This window comes from Cebus imitator, unplaced genomic scaffold, assembly GCF_001604975.1.
Source record: "Cebus imitator isolate Cc_AM_T3 unplaced genomic scaffold, Cebus_imitator-1.0 Scaffold5, whole genome shotgun sequence".
NCBI lineage: Eukaryota > Metazoa > Chordata > Mammalia > Primates > Cebidae > Cebus > Cebus imitator.
The window spans coordinates 13,724,175-13,744,534 of NW_016107320.1; the positions used below are offsets into that span (position 1 = coordinate 13,724,175).

General features: G+C 37.5%; 1 protein-coding gene across 1 annotated transcript in view; it reads left to right on the forward strand.

Annotated features, from left to right (window-relative positions):
* Window positions 1-20,360, forward strand: part of ADAM9 (ADAM metallopeptidase domain 9) — a 118,273-nt gene that overhangs the window by 42,375 nt on the left and 55,538 nt on the right. Inside the window, 3 exon segments of the mRNA XM_037741412.1 lie at window positions 4,677-4,848; window positions 13,134-13,226; window positions 14,224-14,419. Of these exon segments, the coding sequence (XP_037597340.1) occupies window positions 4,677-4,848; window positions 13,134-13,226; window positions 14,224-14,419 (461 nt within the window).

Genomic DNA, 20,360 nt, shown 5'->3' on the forward strand with positions numbered 1-20,360 from the left:
CCCCCCCGGGGAGACAGGGTCTTGCCCTGTCTCCCAGGCTGGAGAGCAGTGGCATGATCATAGCTTACTGCAGCCTTAAACTCCTCCTATCCCAGCCTCCTGTGTAGCTGGGACTACAGGTGTGCACCGCCATGCCCAGCTTATTTTTTGTAGAGACAGGATCTCACTATGTTGCCCAGGCGGCTTTGAACTCCTGGGCTCAAGTGATCTTCTTGCCTTAGCTTCCCAAAGCACTGAGGTTACATTATTAAATATACTCCTACTGAAAACATTATTGCATGTGTACTCTGTGGCAGGTACTGTACTTATTAACTAAAGATCAACAGTACAAAATAAAAAACAATTAGAAGCCTGTGTTTAAACTGCAGTCTTCTTTGTTTATCAAATAATCATTATATATTGCTTTGACATTTTTACCTGATGTCTAATAGCCTCAAACTCCTGTGGTCCCTCCTAAAGTCGTCCTAAAATCTGACCTACCCATAGTCTTCCCCATGTGAGTTAATGGTAACTCCTTCCTTCTTGTATCCCAGGACAACAACCCTGGAGTTATTCTTGATTTCTCTTTTTTCTCACTCTTCATCTTAATGGCTGTTCCTTAAAAACAAAAACAATCCAACCACATCTTACAGCTCCCACTGTTATCATTTTGGTCCGTCGTCATCTGTTTAGTGAATTGCTATAAGAGCCTTCTTTGTGGTCTTTCTCCTTAACAGAACAAGTATGGTGGTCCTATTACAACGTTAGTCAAATCATGTCACTCCTGCTCAGCACTTTCCATGGTCTCCCCCCCCCTTCCAACTTCCTCATTCCACTTATAGTAGAAAGCCACGTTCTTACAATGGCCGGTTCCCGTCTTTGCTGACTGTACCTCTCATGATTCATTTCCTCACTGACTCAGCTGCCAGGAAAGCTTCTAACTTAGAGTTTTTGCATTTGCTATTCCTTCTGTCTGTAATGTTTTCCTCCCAGATACCCAGTTTTAATTGAACTCTCACATGTTTGAGGTGCCTGTCCTGACTGCTCTTTTAAAATCATAAGCATCCCTTCCTCTGCAGAGCTTATCACCCACATAGCACTCATTACCTTATGATATGCTATTTAATTTACTTATTGTATAAGTAAATCACTGAATCATAATCATAACCTTACAGGGGCAGGGAATTTTTTGCTATGTTCACTGTTTCATCCCTTGCACCAAGAAGAATGCCTTGTACATAATAGATACTCAGTAAATGTTTGTTGAATGACTAGTTGATTGATATTGCACAAAAGGACTCCTTCCCACACTATTTTTAGTAGCAAGAAAAAGAATAAGGAAGACAGGTCTTTCTGTTATTGTTAGAAGCCTTATGTTAAATCTTTTCTTTCCATGAGTCAGAATTTTGCCTTTGCCTATTCTTTTATTGCAAACCATTGATTGTTCATGTTCTTTCTTTTTTCCTTCTCTGCCAGTCAGTCTTTTAAAATCCTTCTGTATCCCACATCTATAGACTTTTTTTTTTTTGTCAAATAGTTAACAGTACCAAAATGTTCTAGACAGACTGCATCCCAATCCAAGAGGGAGGAGTCTGTACTATCAACTCTACTGGAGACCAGTTAGCAAAGAAGAGTTTAACATGACTACTCAGGGCAAAAAATATGTTTCTTAGAGTTCCTTGGAGGTACAAAAAACCCAGCCATAAATAGGGATGCTCCTTCATTAACTATAATGCAACATAGCTTTCACTCCTGCTGCTACTCTGGTACCATTGCTCAAACTGATGAAAAAGAGATTCAGAGTACCAAATTTCCCGAAAAAATACAACTATATATAATATATAAATTTTATTGTGTTTATTTAAAGTGTACATGTTTTGATATACATATAGATTGTGAAATGGTTAGTCATGCAGATTTATACATCCATCATTCCACATTGTTGCCCATTTTGCGTGTGTGTGGCAAAGAGCACCTAAAATATCCTCTTAGCAAAAATCCTGAATATAATACGATTTTTACGTATAGTCTCCATGCTGTACCTGAGATCTCTAGACTTCTTTGCCCTACATGTCTGCTACTTTGTATTAGACCTACATCTCCCATTTCATCTGCCTCCACTGTAATCAGTGTTTTATTTTCTGTCTCTGGGTATTCTACTTCTTTTTTTAGATTCCGAAATAAGTCCTGCAAGATTTTTTTCTTTTTGTGTCTGGCTAGTTTCATGTAGCATAACATCCTCCAGGTTCATCATGTTGTGGTAAATGTCAGGATCTCCTTTTATAAGGATGAATAATAATCAGCCTTATAAAACTGTTGCCAGACACTGGTTTGTTTCCATATCTTGGCTAATGCTGCACTGAAAATAGGAGAGTGCAGACATCTTTATGAGGTGGTGTTTTCATTTTCTTTAGGTGTATGCCCAAAAGTGAGATTGCTGGGTCATATGATAGTTCTTTTTTAAATTTCTTTAGGGAACTCCTATTGTTTTCCACAATGGGTACAACCGTCTATGTTCCCATCAACAGTGCTCAAGGGTTTCCTTCTTTCTATACTTTCACTAGCACTTACTATCTCTCTTTTTTTTTTGGGACAGTGTCTCTCTCTGTCGCCTAAGCTGGAGTGCAGTGGCACGATCTTGGCTCACTGCGTCCTCCACTTCCCAGGTTCAAACGATTTTCCTGCCTCAGCCTCCCGAGTAGCTGAGATTATAGGCATGTGCCAGCACACCTGGCTAATTTTTGTATTCTAATAAAGACGGGGTTTCACCATGTTGGCCAGGCTGGTCTTGAACTCCTGACCTTGTCATCTCTCTGCATCTGCCTCCCAAATGCTGGGATTACAGGTGTGAGCCACTGTGCCCAGCCATCATGTCTTTTCAATGATAGCCATCCTAACAGGGGTGAGGTGATATTTCATTGTGGTTTTCATTTGCACTTCCCTGATTGTTTTTATTTATATATGTATTTTTTGACACTCTGTAGCCCAAGCTGGAGTGCAGTGGCACAGTCTCGGCTCACTGCAATCTCTGCCGCCTGGGTTAAAACGATTCTCCTGCCTCAGCCTCCCGAGTAGCTGGCATGACAGGCGCCCGCCACCATACCCAGCTAATTTTTGTATTTTTGGTAGAGACGGGGTTTCACCATCGTGGCCAGACTGGTCTTGAACTCCTGACCTTGTGATGCACCCGCCTCGGCCTCCCAAAGTGCTGAGATTACAGGCATGAGCCACCGTGCCCGGCCCCGTGATCGTTAATGATATTGAGTACCTTTTCATGCACCTATTAGCCATTTTTATGTCATTTTGGAGTAATGTCTATTCAAGTCTTTTGTTCATTTTAAAAACAGAGTTAATTGTTTTTTTGCTATGGAGTTGTATGAGTTTTAAAAAGTATATTTTGGATATTAATACCTTATAAGTTATATGGTTTGCAGATATTTTCTCCCAATCTGTAGACTTTTCATTTTGTTGGCTGTTTTCTTTGCTGTGCAGAGCTTTTCAGTTTGATAGCGATAGTAACCAAAACAGTATAGTAGTACTATAAACACAGACACCTAGACCGATGGAACAGAATAGAGAGCCCAGAAACAAATCCAAACTTGTAGTCAATTAATTTTTGACAAGTGTACCAGGAGGATACAATAGGAAAAGGATAGTTCTCTTCAATAAATGGTTCTGGGATTTCTATATGCAAAATAATGATGTTGGACCGTTATCTTACACCATACACAAAAATCAACTCAACATGGATAAAATACCTAAATGTAAGACTTGAAACCATAAAACTTTCTAAGAAGAAAACATTGAAGAATAGCTCCTTGACATTGGCCTTAACAATGATTTTTGGATATCACACCAAAAACTCAGGCTACAAAAGCAAAAATAAAATAGAATTTTAATGTGATGTGGATTCATCAAAGATATAGGTGGTGTATAGGTGTATTTTCCACTAGTTTTCAAAGGTGAAAATAGCCTGTGGGACTATCTGAAAGTAGTTATTGAGTAAAACAGTAGCTAAAAAAGTCCCAGGTAAAATCCCACGTACCTCAAGTTGGATAATTTCTTAAAGGCCAACTAACCCTCAAAGTACTAACCTTGGTTCCCAGGAATTATCATAAAAGTTATTATATTTAAAGCTCAAACTGAAAACTTATCATATAGGAGTAGTTGACATTCTATACTGTGCAGTCTGCCTCTTGATGACTGGTGTGCATCTGAACTGGAGTTGCCCATTCACATTATTTTTGTAGAGCTCCTAGTATGTGATAATAGGCATGGGTGAGCATAACAATGTTATCCTTCAGAATAGAAAATGAGACAACATACAGCTAGCTTCCAATATTTTAAGAACCTTTACTATGTTAGATAAGTAAAACTTTTTCTCTATAGGGCTAGATAATTTTTAAACTCTCTTCGGATACTGAGAATTATCATTTTGTATTTCAATGTGAGTGTTATGTTTTAAATATATTTTATTGGAAGTACAATATATTGTAATTAGTGAATTCTTATATAGTAGCTGAAGTAATGTTCAGTATTTATCAGGAATAGACATGAATTCTCATTTATGTCCACTTTTATTAGCTTCTTTTCTGTCATTTAAAATATTCACTTTTTGTAGGTTAAAGATATGACTTAACATTTTCAAAGTGAGTAATCACTGTGACATAAGATCTTTTTCTTAATGTTTGTTATAGAGGTTCCAGAAACTTTAGCAGTTGCAGTGCAGAGGACTTTGAGAAGTTAACTTTAAATAAAGGAGGAAACTGCCTTCTTAATATTCCAAAGCCTGATGAAGCCTATAGTGCTCCCTTCTGTGGTAACAAGTTGGTGGACGCTGGGGAAGAGTGTGACTGTGGTACTCCAAAGGTCAGTTTAATTTTTGATTTTTGCTTCGTAAAATTGCCACGATATATGCAAGAAATAAAATTGCTTGTTTTGGGCAACTCTGGCATAGGAGCTAAAGTAAAATTTAGTGGCACAATGAGGATTGTTATTTTGTTTGTGTGGCTTTGTTCCAGGGATTGGTCATCATCTTCTCAGAGCATGACTAATGGTGCCATCTGTTTTGAAGTCAGGGAATGTGCCATGTTTATTCTCTATTTTTTTTTTTTTTTTTTTTTGCTGTCTTCTATGATTTTTTTTATGGTTATTAGGTTATTTTTTTACTTTAACGAATGAATCAGTTTTTCACCTGGCTCTTTATTTGTAAGCTTTCACCATTCTGGTATTGCCATTGCAGAAATTTTTATTTAGCTGGACTAATTTTAAAAATGAGTTGGAACTGGCCCATCCTCCAGAGTCCTTCAATATTCAAAGTTCTTGCTACTCAAAGTAGCACTCTCCATTTATTAACCTTCAGTGTATATACTGATATCTAGCATTTTGACCTGTTAATGCATACTCATTGTTCTAAACCCATGCCCATCTTTGTTAGGATTGTTCCGTAGCCATATTCCTTGTCATACTTAGCCATGCTCCTCTCAACATGGCCTGCTTGAGCCCTTTTCTCCTAGGCCTTGCATTAAGTTTGAAAGATACTTGTTCAACTGTGTGTTAAGTTCTCTACTGTATTCTCAATCTTCTCCATTAGTGCATCTTTTTCTTCCCTATCTGACCATGTCTGCATTTTACCAGGTAACTTTGCTTTCCAGAAAGGTAGTATGTGTCTTATAATGGAGCTATGTTGGGCTTTTATGGCAGTATTGATGCACGTCAGGGACTTTTGGTACGTATCTTACACAGTATAACCCTCATAATAACCCTAAGGATTGGTAGTTTTAATAGTCCCATTTACAGATGAGGAAAATGAGACCTAAGCGAGTTATGTTTAATTTCTAAATTAAGATGCCATCAGGATGACTAAGACCGTTCTCTTTCTAGGCATTCTCAACTTCTTCCTGAAATATTTTATTAGTCTTGTTTTCTTCTAACTTTACTAGCAAACTTACTCAAATAGTAGTCTATATTTGCTTCTTGAGCTTTCTCACTACAAAATTACTCTTAAAAAATACTTTCTCTCCCTCAAATATCACAGGGTGTTTTTTTGGTATAAAAGTTTCAAGTAGAGCTGGGCGTGGTGGAACGCGCTTGTAATCCCAGCACTTTGAGGGGCTGAGGTGGGAGGATTGTTTGAGGCCAGGAGTTTGAGACTAGCCTGAGCAACATAGCAAGACCTTGCCTCTTATTAAAAAAAAAACGCCAAATATGGTGGTGTGAGCCTATAGTTCTAGCTATCCAGAGGCTGATGTGGGTGGATTGTTTGAGCCTTGGAGATTGAGGTTACAGGGAGCTATGATTGCATCACTGCACTCCAGTCTAGGCAACAGAGTGAGACCCTGGCTTAAAAAAAAAAAAATTCAAATAGTAAGTAAAAGCAACCTTACACACCTTTTTTCCCCCATAAATCTTTTACTTTCTTTTCTTATAAGAGTGATGTATTTCTTTTTAGACTCTTCCATACATTTATATACAGTATACAGTAGGTACATTTATAAATATTGAGCTTGTTTTAGGATTTATTTTTACTTTAATGCGGTAAGAATACTTAGCATGAAATTGACCCTTGTAAGAGATTTTTAAATGTGTAATACAATATTGTTAAGTCTGAGTATTAATGTTGTACAGAACATCTCTAGAACTTTTTCGTTGTGTATAACTGAAACTTTATATCTGTTGATCAACAACTCCCCATTTTCTGTTCCATGAGCCCCTGGCAATCACTATTCTGTTCACTGCATTTATGAACTTGACTATTTTAGATACCTAATATAAGTGGAATCACACAGTATTATGTCCTTTGTGGCTACCTTATTTCACTTACATGGTATTGTATACTCAAGTTTCATCTATGTTGTTGCAATAACAAGATTTCCTTATTTTTTTGGAAGTAGTATTCCATTGTATGTGTGTATATGTGTGTATACATGTACTTTTTAAAATCTACCACATTTTCTTTATCCATCCAACTGTTGACAGACATTTAGGCGGTTTCTACATCTTGGCTACTGTGAATAATGCTGTAGTGACCATAGGAATGCTAATATCTCTTCAAGATCTTGATTTTGTTGTAGATAAGTATCCAGAGTGGAATTACTAAATCACATGGTAGTTATATTTTTAATTTTTGAAGGAGCCTTCATAATATTTCCATAGTGGTGGCACCATTTTGCATTCTTCCAAATAGTGCACAAGAGTTCCAGTTTCTCCACATTCTTGCCAACACTTGTTGTCTCTTGTTTTTTCCATGATAACAATCCTAACAGGTATGATGTGATATTTCATTGTGGTTTTGATTTGCATTTCCATGATGCTGAGTGACATTGAGCATCTTTTCATATACCTGTTGGCCATTTGTGTGTCTTCATGGAGAAACGTCAATTAAGTCTTAGGCTCACTTAATTTAATTTATTTTTTGTTTCTTTTAATATTTTAATATATTTAGGGGATGTAAATGCAGATTTCTTACAAGTGTATATTGCATATTGGTAAAGTGAGGGCTTCTTGTGTACCCATCGTTCAAATAGTGAACATTGTACCCAATAGGTAATTTTTCAGCCCTGCCATCCCTCCCATGCTCCCACCTTTTGGGGTCTCCATTGTCTTTTATTCCACTCTATATATCCATCAATACTGATTGCTTAGCTCCCACTTATAAGTGAGAACATGCAGTATTTGACTTTCTGCTTCTGAGTTCTGTCACTTAGGATACTTAACTCATTTTAAATCAGGTTATAGTTTTTCTTTTTTTGCTATTGAGCTATTACACTTCCTACATATTTGGAAAGTTTATCCCTTATCAGATAGATGGTTTGCAGATATTTCCCCCTATTCCATAACTTGGCTTTTCACTCTGTTGATTGCTTCCTATGCTGTGTAGAAGATTTTTAGTTTGATATAGTCCTCGTCTATTTTTGCTTCCGTTACCTAAAATTTTGGCATCATATCCAGGAAATCATTACCAAGACCAATGTCATGAAGCTTTTCCTCTGTTTTCTTTTAAGAGTTTTACTGTTTCAGGCCTTATGTTTAAGTCTTTAATTCATTTTAAGTTGATTTTTGTTTATAGTGTAAGATAAGGTTCCAATTTCACTCTTTTGCATGTTGATATCCAGTTTTCCCAGGACCATTTGTTGAAGGGACTACCTTTTCGCCATTCTTTTTCTTGGCATCCTTGTTGAAGATCAGGTGATCTCATTGTGGGTTTTTATTTTTGCTTGCTTTTTTTTTTTTTGAGACAGAGTCTTGCTGTGTCGCCCAGGCTGGAGTGCAGTGGCACAATCTCCTGGGTTCAAAAGATTCTCCTGCCTCAGCCTACCAAATAGCTGGACTTACAGGTGCCTGCCACTGTGCCTGGCTAATTTTTATATTTTTAGTAGAGATGGAGTTTCACCGTGTTGACCAGGCTGGTCTTGAACTCCTGACCTTGTGATCTGCCTACCTCAGCCTCCCAAAGTGTTGGGATTACAGGAGTGAGCCACTGTGCCCAGCTATTTTTGCATTCTTTATTCCATTGGTCTATATGTCTAAATGTCTGAACTGAGATAAATTGGGATATAAATTGGGATGACTCAATATACAAAAATCAGTTAATGAGATCAGGTGCAGTGGTGCATGCCTGTAATCCCAGCACTCTGGGAGTCTTAGGCAGATTTCTTGAGTCCAGGAGTTTGAGACCTCTCTAGGCAACATGGCAAAACCCCATCTCTACAAAAAATATAAAAATTTGCTAGGCATGGTGACATATGCCTGTAGTCCCAAATACTCAAGAGGCTGAGGCACAAGGATCACTTGAGCCCACGAGGCCAGAGCTGCAGTGAGCTGTGTTTGCAGCACTGTACTCTAGCCTGGGTGACAAGAGTAAGACCCTGTCTCAAAAAAAAAAAATTAATGAGTTATATAACACAATAACAAAATGAAGAATAAAAATTGCATGATCATCTCAATAGATACAGAAAAAGCATTTGATAAAATTCAATATCCTTTCATGCAAAAAGCTTTCAACAAACTAAAAATAGAGGAAAATACTGTCAACATAATAAGGTTGTATATGAAATTTCATTCCGATTTATACCCAAGGATAAATTTTACTTGGTTATGGTGTATTTTACTTTTAATGTGCATCTGGATGTCCATTTCCTTCCCCAGATTTAGGAAAATTTCAACCATTATTTCCTTGAATAAGCTTTTTGGTACTTTTTCTTTGTCTGCTCCTTTTGGGATTACCACAGTGTATATATTGGTTTCTTGATGGTGTCTCATAAGTCCCTTAAGTTTCTTCACTTTTATTTCTTTTTTCTTTTTGCTCCTCTGACTTGATAAAGTAACCAGATTTTGAGTTTGTTGAATCTTTCTTCTGTTTGCTCTGATCTGCTCTTGAACTCCTCTGCTGCATTCTTCCATTAAGTTAGTGTATTCTTCGGCCCCCAAATTAGTGAGAAGACCTTCGCTAATTAACCTGGCCAACGCTTTTTTGGGCCTCTCAAACTTTCATGTTTGTTAAAACTGCTGTTTATGTTGTTGTTAGCCCCCTGGTGTCCACACTATGCGGGAGCCCATCAGTGTTCCAAGAGAGGGGAGAAAGAAGTGAATATGTTGGGCAGTCCCTGGAGAAGTTGGAACATGTAGCATGTGGCCCAACTGTTTCTCTTTCCAGGGAAAAGCTTGGAAGTGTTCTTTTTTTTTTTTTTAAATCACTGTGTTAAATTGGGTAGAGGAACTGTGGCAAGTGTCTGAGTGTCCTTGGGTAGCTCCTAGAAAAATTGTAGCATTGGATATGTGGTCCTCCTCCAGGAGAAGCTAAGAGCTTCCTTTTTATTATTGTCCATTTGCTTTGTGTTGAGACAGGGTGAGGAGCTGTGGCAAGTACCCACATGCTACTTTAACCTGCCACCTTTGTTCTCTGAAACCCCCCAGGGGCCTAATATATTCCAGGTCCTAATGTCCTCAGAGGCAGATGAGATAGAAGATAGTCCCCAGGCAGCACTCTAAAAAACTGTGTAATATTAGATGTGTGGCCCAACTCTTTCACTCCTCAGGGACATGCTGAGAGCTGTTTCCTCCTGATCATATATGTTGTGCCGTGGGCTGGGATTGTGGTGAGAAAGTATCTCCAGTTTTCCTACTGGTTTCAATGTAGCTGGTTTTACAATTGCCTGGGATGTAGTGTCCTCTTAACTAGTTTCTGGGTTTCTCACAAAGGGAATTGATTAGTGTGTTACTGTTGCATTGCCGACTTTTTGTAGGAAATTTGTTAGCCTTCAATAAAAGTTAAAATGCACATGCTTTTAGATCTAGTAATTCTACCTTTATGTAACTATCTTAGAGAAATATTTGTATATATACACATGGGGTGTATACAGCACTGCCTGTTGGAGGAAGGAGAATCCAGGACTTTGTATTCTCCCATCTTGGTGATACCACTCTGGCTTTTATTTATGTGCGTAAATAAAATCAGACAATATTGTTTAAAATTGACTTAAAATCAGTTGTGTGCAGATTTTTTTCTATTACAATATCCTGGACATTTTACTGTATCATTATATTATGTAGACATAATGCTTTAATTTGCTGAATAGTATTCCAGTACTATGATTTATTTAACCAGACTCTAATAAATTGCTATAATTAGTGTAGAAACAGTGCTGCATATACATCCTGTATATACCTCTCATATATATATAAATATACACACCTCATATGTATATATACAAATGTTTTTCTAAGATATATTGTACATAAAGGTAGAATTATTGGCTCTAAAAGCATGTACATTTTAACTTTTATCAGAAGCTAATATGTTGTTTTCCGACAACAGTGTATTATGTCATTGGGTACCCACAGTCTTACCAGCACAGGATAATATTGGTTGTCTTATTTTTGGCAAGCTAATGAGTTAAAAAATAAGAAGATACTGTTTTAGTTTACATATTTTCATGTGATTATAGATCATAGACATCATTTTCTTCTCTGAATTATTTTATGTATTCCTTGTCAGTTTTTCTGCTGGTTCATTGAATCTTTTTTTAAATTGATTTTCAGGCCTCTTTATATAAGATGGACATAACTCCTTATATATGTTCTAATATTCTTTATAGCTTATTTAACTTTTCATAGGTTATATTTTATGTTGAAATTTAAAATTTAAATGAAGGCAAACTTAGTAATTTTTTTCCTGTAATGGTTTCAGAAATTTGTATCTTGATCTGGCTTTTAGTATTCCTATTTATAGATCATCATCATAGTCCCTCCACAAATCATTTTAGCTTTTTTTAATTTATATTTTTTATGTTAACACTTTAATTGAGGAGGGGGCATGTGGAGTAAGCTTAGAAATTAAACTTATCCACTAACCATCAATTATTGTGGAGCCATTTTAAAATGGTACTTTTATGATAAACTGAGTTCCTATATACATTGTCTATTTCCTGATTCCCTGTTCTTTCATGAAACCACTGTCCTGCAGTGTTTTTGAACTGGCCAGCATTCATGTACAGATCTTTATGTGAACTTATGTTTTTAATTCTCTTGGGTAAATGCCCCAGAGTGGAATGACTTGGTTAGCTGGTAGAGGTATATTTAACTTTTCAAGAAATTCTCAAACTGTTTTCTAAAGTAATTGATTGTATACCATTTCTCATGTTCATCCTTAGTGTATGAGAGTTCTCATTCTTTCATATCCTCCCCAGTACTTCATGTGGTCAGTCTTTTTAGTTTTAGCCGTTCTATTAAGTGTAAGGTGGTGCCTCATTGAGGTTTTAATTTGCATTTTCTTAGTGACTAATGATGTGTTGAGCGTGTTTTCATGTGCTTATTTGCCATCAGGCTATCTTGTGGTGATATAACTGTTCAACTCTTTCCCCTCATTTAAAAATTTTGATTACTTATTGTTGAGTTTTGAGACTACTTTGTGTATTCTGGATACAAGTTCTCTGTCAGATTGTCAATATTTTTTCCAAGGTGTAGCTTGCCTTTAACTTAGCAGTATCTTTTGATGAGCAGAACTTTTACGTGTTGATGAAGTTTATTTTATAAATTTGTCATTTTATCGGTTCTTCTTTTGGTGTCATATCTAAGGACTTCTTGCCTATTCCACAGTTGCAAAGGTTTTCTCCTACAAGTTTTATGGTTTTAGGTTTTGCATTTAGTTCCATGATGCATTTTGACTTTTTTTGGGTATATTTCAAGAAGTACATTAAAGTTCATTTATTTTAAAATGTTTATTATGAAATAATTATAATCTGACCAGAAGTTGCAAAATAATATAGAGTCCCATGTACTTTTCACCCAGTTTTCTTTAGTGGTGTTATCTTATAAAGCTGTACCACAGAATAAAAAACAGAACATTGACATTGCTATATTAACACAGAAGATGTCTCTGTGGGTGGGAGTTTGGTGGTAAGAAGGAGCTATGGCGGCCCAAAGTATGGTGAAAGAAGCAAGCAAGATAAAAAGAGTTTCCAGCTAGGGTGAAGAGCCACCCAACAGGGTAGTTAGACCCTGAGCATGAAGCCTTTATGGATGCTAACCTCTCTGTGATCATCAAACATACTGTTATGGATGGAATGTTTGTGCTTCCCCAAAACTCATGTGTTGGAGCCCTAACCACTAGTATGGCTACATTTGGAAATGGGGCCTTTAAGGAAGTAATTAAAATTAAAAGAGGTCATAGAGTGGGGTCCTGATCTGGTAGGATCAGTATCCTTAAAAGAAGAGACACCATATATCTCACTTGCCTTCTCTCTGCACACATGCACTGAGGAAGGGCTATGTCAGCACATGCTAAGAAGGCAGCCCTCTGCAAGCCAGGAAGAGATTCCTCACCAGAAACTGAAATAGTGGAAAGCTTGATCTTGGATTTCTAGCCTCCAGAATTTCTGTAGTTTAAGCGCATGGTATTTTGTTATAGCATTCTGAGCAGACTAAATAAGGCACACACTATGTGATTTCTGTCCTTTGAAATATGTTGAGACCTAAATACTTGCAGTTAAAGAGACACTGTTAAATCCAGAGGGATAGTAAGCATCTGTTTCTGGAGAATAACTACTATAATCATGTTAGTATGAAGTAGATTTTAGGTGTGAGATAAGAATTTTATTAATGAATAATAATGTCAGTAACTAATTTCTTTATTGACAGTCATTTTATGTTCACAGGAATGTGAATCGGACCCTTGCTGTGAAGGAAATACTTGTAAACTTAAATCATTTGCTGAGTGTGCATATGGTGACTGTTGTAAAGACTGTCGGGTAAGGAATTCCTCCCTATTGGGAACAAAAAAAAAAAAAAAAAGAAAAAGAATATCTGTGTATATCAAAAATTTTTTTGGATATCTCCAAGTGAACACTTTTTTTATTTTATGGTCATGGGAAAATTTTTTATGACACTTGTGTATAATTTTAAAGCACAGTCTTTTATATTAAATGGTCTGTTGAGATTGTTTTCTAAGTAGAAACATTTTTTTCTGATTTTTAGAGTAACATATGCTTGTTAGAAATAATTCAATAACACCAAAGTATAGAAAGTAGAGAATGAAAGAGCTTCTATCATTTTATACTCTTCAGGTAACCATTGTTGATAATTTGTTAACATAATCACTTCTTTCTATACAAATGTGAGTGTATGTGTGTAGGTGTGTTTTTAAGTGGGTAAGCCCAGATACATGTATTTTTACTACCTGCTTTTTTCAATATGACACCATAGACTTTTTTCCCATTCAAGTAGTAGTTCTGTTATACATGGTTATATAAGTAGTATTACCTGTACGGTTATATCATAATTTCTTTAGTCAACTAATGATAGACATTTTGATTGCTTCCAATTATTACTTATAAGAGAAATCACTGGTACAGAATATTCAAAGTAAGTTTTTAATATACATTTTATTTATCTTTTCCAAATGTGCCGGTCTATATTTTTACCAACAGTGTTATCAAATACTTATTTCCTTATGCCAATATTGGTTGCTAGCAAGCGCTATACTCCTAGTTAATTTAATAGGTGTAAAGGGTTCTTACATTTTTATTTAGTTTGCATTTCTTTTAGTTACAAATGAGGTCTTGTTTCTTCATTTTCCATGGTTACAACTTACATGAATTGCCTATTAGCCATTGTTCATTTTTCTATTGGGTTAATCTTCTGTTATTGTTAGAATGCTTTATGGATGTAAATGCTGTGGTTTCACATTTGATTAATTTGTGGACGTTGCCCTGATATATTTGTTTAATTTGAATCTTATTTCACTAGTTCCTTCCAGGAGGTACTTTATGCCGAGGAAAAACCAGTGAGTGTGACGTTCCAGAGTATTGCAATGGTTCTTCTCAGTTCTGTCAGCCAGATGTTTTTATTCAGAATGGATATCCTTGCCAGAATAACAAAGCCTATTGCTACAACGGCATGTGCCAGTATTATGATGCTCAGTGTCAAGTCATCTTTGGCTCAAGTAAGTTATCATCATTTATTATTGGTTGTTTTGATATTATTTTTGATTTAGATTTTTTAAAAAAGGTAATGAAACATTATTGATAAAGTTGAGGCTCTCCTATTTCTCATCATATTTCCTTTCTTCCTTCTTTGGAGGCAGTCATGATTATGAATTTAATATGCACAGATTTAGTTGATGTTTCTTATTTTTACTGTCTATATCTTTTTATGTTTGGCATAACATACACACACAGATACATACATAGTATCCTCTAGTTTTAATAATGTTGAGTTGTTCACTTAGTATGTTCTTGAAATTCATCTATATTGATATATCTTAGCACATTTAAGTATTCCATTAGATAAATGGATCGATCATGATTTTGTTATTCTCTGACTGATAGATATTTAGGATTTAAAAAAATTTATGTATTTTTTCTTTTGAAAGTTCTTATTTTTATCAAAGGCATACACATAAAGAGCCACATTACTATGTAATGCATACTATGAACAAATAAGGACTGTTCCCACCCAGTGTTTCCATCACTTGAGGAAATTTTGCCTTTTTTGGCTAAGATTTTTGATAACTTCTGCTAGGTCTTTAGATAATCTCTTGGCCATGTTACATTTTGATTTTTTTTTGTTTTAGGCATTAGTTATTAATTTCTCACTATAGAAGGTAAGATAGTTTTCTTCCCATTATACCTATGCTCATTTCCATTCTCCATCCTCCCAATATGGATTAATTGTAATTTTAGTTAGGGCAGTGTTGAATATGTATTGTATAGTGGCCACATTAATGCTATTCACAACTAAACTATATAGTAAGTTATAATTACTTTCCTGCCTTTTGTTTTTTCTAGAGTTACTAATTTCCTCTCTCCCTCCCTCCCTCTCTCTCTCTCTCTCTCTCTTTCTCTCCCTGTCTCTCATCTCTCTCTTTTGGTCTGGTTAGTTTCCTATGTAGTTTCCATTAATTGACCTTTATATTGTTAACCAGTGGCCTGATTGTGCCCTGAGTTGATTAGAAACATCAAGTATTCTATTTATTTCAATTTTTTCAAATAAGTCTGAACAGAAGGCCTCTGTTCCTCTTCAGTCTTGACTGATTTCTCTCTGGTATTAGTTAGGGTTCTCCAGAGAAATGGAATCATTGTGTTGCACATTTATATATACAGTCTTATACCTGCATATACAACAGTGGTCTCATAAAATTATAATACTGTATTTTTACTGTAACTCTTCTATGTTTAGATATGTGTAGATACCTTTTCTATGTTTAGATGCCATTATGTTACAGTTGTCTACAGTATTCAGTACAGTGACATGCTGTACAGATTTGTAGCCTAGGAGCAATAGACTGTACCACATAGCCTAGGTGTGTAGTAAGCTATACCACCTAGGTTTAAGTGCACTCTGTGATGTTTGCACAATGACAAAATCACGTAACAATTCACTCCCCAGATCATATCCCTGTTGTTAAGTGATACATTACTATAGATATATTACTGTATATGTAATCTGGAGGATTTATTACATGAATGTAATATTTATGTATACTGTATTATTTATATATATAATAAATATGCAACATATTACATATTTATCACATGAAAATCTAATATATTCTCCTGGAGGAATCTGATATATTAGATTCATGTAATAAATCCTGCATAATAGCATAAGCCCATATATGAATTGGCTTATGTGATTATGGAGGCTGGTAAGTGTCAGATCTGCAGGGTGAGTCAGCAATCTGGAGACCCTGTAGAGCTGATGGTATAGTTCCAGTTAGAAGTCTGGCAGGCTCATGACCGTGAAAGAGCTAGTGTTTCTGTTCATTTCCAAAGGCAGGAAAAAAGCTGATGTCTCACCCCAAAGGCCTTCAGGAAGACTTTTCTCATACTTGAGGGAGGATTGGCCTTTTCATTCAAGTTTAAAATTGATTGATGAGGCCTACTTCCAATAGGGAGGGCAATCTCCTTTACTCAGTCTATGGATTTCAATGTTAATCTCATTCAGAATCACTCTTACAGAGACATCCATAATTATGTTTGACTAAATATCTGGGGATTCTGTGGTTGAGTCAAATTAACCCTACTACAGGGGGTAAAATTAATCCTAATCAAAAATTCACTCCTTGTCAACTTGAAACCCATAGTTACCTTCTGAAACTATACCAAATCTCTAAATGTGGACCTTGTTAAGGGCATAGTTCCACCTAGCATGATATAATACCACTATCCTGCATACAACTAGAACCTCACTAACCTCTTTCCCAGAAAAGGAGGTAAAGTCCTTGAGTCATGTTTATTCGTCTTCTTGATACCCCTTAACTTAAATGCCGGGATATAAAGTTAACAATACTTAAATATTGTAATATCAAGTCAATAGATCTTATGTTGCATGATAAAGGTGTAAGGAATGAAAACATTATTTGCTCAATACATGTGTATATGTATACACACACACTCTCTCTCACACACACACCTATTCTTAATGAAACAGTCTTTATTTCTGTAACTGGTCACGTGATTGTAGCTGGTATTTATAACTAACTTCCACCCATTCTGTATTCCCTTTGCCTTCAGCAAGCACATTAGCTGTCTGTGGTTCTTTACCTGTTAGGGTGACCCAAACTGTCCTGCCTAGATTGGGTTGTTACCATTGAACTTGAACTTAATCATGGAGCATAGTAATACTAAGAGATGCCTTAAGGGATCTCCTGCATTCTAGACATACTCTTCCTTGCCTCCATTGTGGAGTAGTAGTCCAATTTCCCTTTGGTAGTTCATATCAGTAATTCTACCTGGCATAGAAACTGTATTCTTTGCCTGTTGACTCGGAGGTATGAGGAGCCAATGTGGCTGGGCCCCGGCTTAATTTCTAGTTCAGTGGAATCATTGTTGCGGCTCCTGGCGGTAGCATTCCTCCCTGTGGAACTAAGGCCTCTAGGCCAGCAGAGTATAAAGTCATGGGAACAGAAAACAAGATTTTGCTAGTGAGTCACTATGGATAATGGTGAGTGGTGCTCCTCCCATTTCTACCCCATGATACCTGGACACATGAATCCTGTTTGTGGGAAAAACAGCATTAGATATTGGCTGCTGAGTGAGAGCATATACAGCCTTTTAGAGGACCTTGCCCCAGCACTGTAAGGTATTGCTACCTAGTGGCACTGTAACTGAGTCTCCAAAAGGCATTTCCACTGTATTGTCAGCCAGCTGCTTCAGGAGGGTGGGGAAGGAACATGGTAAGGCATGTGCATGGGCCCATTGCCTTACTTCATTTGCTATCAAGTGAATTCTTTGGTCTGAAGTAGTGCTGTGTAGAATATTATGATGATGGTGGGGGGAGCGGAATTCTGTATATCCACAGAAAGTAGTTTTAGTAGTTCACAGAAGTGTTGTTACAGGGACGGCAAATCTATATGAAGGGTGTGTGTCTATCCCAGTAAGAACAAAGCAGTGCCTTTTTAATGATGGAAAGAGAAAAATATAATCAACTTGCCACCAGGCAGCTGACTGACTAACCTAGGGAATGGTGCCATATTTGGGACTCAGGATTGGATTTTGCTACTGGAGAATTTGGGCACTTAGCAGCAGCAATAGCCATCTCAGTTGTTGAGAGGAAGTCCATGATGCTGAGCCCATGCACACCGCCAACCCTGCCACTGTGAGTACTTGGTTCAGAGCCCATGGATGAGAATAGGCGGCTGGGGAAAGAATGAGTCATCCTCTCTACTTGATTATTAAAATTCTCCTCTGCTGAGATCACCCTTTGGCAAATATTCACATAGGACACGAATATCTTTGCCATACCACCCAGTCATTGGCTATAGCCCATAAATTGGTATATAATCACGTCTGGCTATTTCTTCTTCCACGGAAAGTGAACAGTCAGGTGGACTTCAGGGATGACCCAGAAGGGGGCTGTAGTGCTACACTCATCCACTTTTGGTTCTTCATATCATGTAGAACCATCTGCAAACCAGGTCCCTGTCTCCTTTTCTCCTGTCACCTGATGGGTAGGAAATTCCCCCCAGGTCATAGGTGCTGGCTAGGAGAGAAAATGTAGTGTAGCAGGAATGGGGAGCAGGGGCATTTGGGCCACTCCTTTATGTGACTTGTGCCTTCCAGGCCCTGGTGGGGCCCAGTTACATACGTTGCACTTCCATTTCGTGATGGAGTGCTGCTGCACTGCCCAGCTTTGTAGCTTGGTGAGTCAGATGACATCCAGTTTACTATGGGCTGCTCAGGTTGAATGGTAACTTGGTGGCCGATGTTCAGTTAAATGTTCAGTTTCTACTTTAAGGTCCAGTAGTAGACCAATAGTTGTTTCTCAAAAGGAGAGTAGTCATTCACAGAGGATCACAAAGCTTTGCTCCAAAATACTGAACGCCTGCACTGCACCTGACCTATAGGGAACTGTCAGAGGCGCTAAACATTTCTGTCTGTCACTGCTGCTTCTGTCTGTCACTGCTGCTTCAAGCACTGTTTGATCTGCTTGATCAGGTGGACTAAGCAACAGAACATCTTGCCTGTCAGCGAGGGCCTATTGCAGAATTTCCCTTTGTTTTGGGCCCAGCTCAAAATTAGCAGCTCTTTGGGTCACTGGGTAAATGGGCCAGAGTTAGGCAACCAAATGAGGAACATTTTACCTTCAAAAATCCAAATGGACTGCCAAGTATTGTGCCATTCTGTTGGTTTTGGGAGTGGCCAGATGCTACTTCTCCTTCCCCTTAGAAAGGATATCTTGACATGCCCCTCACCACTGGACATCTAGAAATTTCACTCATGTAGAAGGCCCCTGAATTTTTGTCACATTTATTTTCTACTTTCTGTCATGCAAATATCTTACCAGTGTCAAGAGTAATTGCTTCTTCTTGCTTATTAGGTCTAATGAACGTAATGTCTTCAATGACTAGTGTGATATTTTGTGGAAGGGAAAGGCAATCGAGATCTCTAAAACCAAATTATGACATGGAACTATAGAGTTGATATTCCTCCTAAGTAGGACAGTGAAGGTGTATTGCTGGCCTTGCCAGGTGAAAGTGGCCGCTTCTGGTAGGCTGTGTGGATGGGTATAGGTAAAGGTATTTTTCAGATCATAGCTGCATACCGTGTATTAGGGGATGTGTTAATTTGCTCAAGCAATGAAGTACATTTGGTGCAGCAGCTTCAGTTGGGGTCGCCACTTAGCTAAGCTTATAATAATCCACTATCATTCTCTAAGATCTGTCTAGTTTGGAGACCAGGCCAGATAGGCAAGTTGAATGAAGATGTGATGAGAGTCCTCACCCTTGCATCTTTCAAGTCCTTGATGTTGACACGAATCTCTGCATTCCCTCCAGAGATGTGATATTGCTTTTGACTTACTATTTTCCTAGGTAGAGTCAGTTCTAGTGGGTTCCACCTGGCCTTTCTTACCATAATAGCCATTACTGCACAGGTCGGGGAACGAGTGTGGTGGTACCACTGCCAGTTGCTGAGTGTGTCTGTTTCAATTATGCATTCTGGAACTATGGGGAAAAACCCACAAGGTGGGTTTAGGGACCCACTAGGCCTGCTGTGAGATGGACTTGAGGTAAAACTTCATCAATCACCTGACTTTCATAAGCCCCTACTCTGACTTGTTGACCACAGTGATATTTTGGGTCTGCTGAATTATCATTTCAGATATAGGGGGAGGTTCTTGAAAGGTCTAATTATTTCTGTTTTCTCAGTGCACAGTGTCTTATTCTGATCAATTCTGTCTCAGTCTATTTCGTGCTATTATAACAAAATACCACAGACTGGGTAATTAATAGTGAACAGAAATTTATTGGCTCACATTTCTGGAGACTTGAAGTCCAAGATCAAGGTGGTAGCATCTGATGAGGGTCATTTTACTGAGTCATCACATGAGGGAAGATGGTTGGGCAAGAGACAAAGTGGGGCCAAACACACCCTTTTATAATA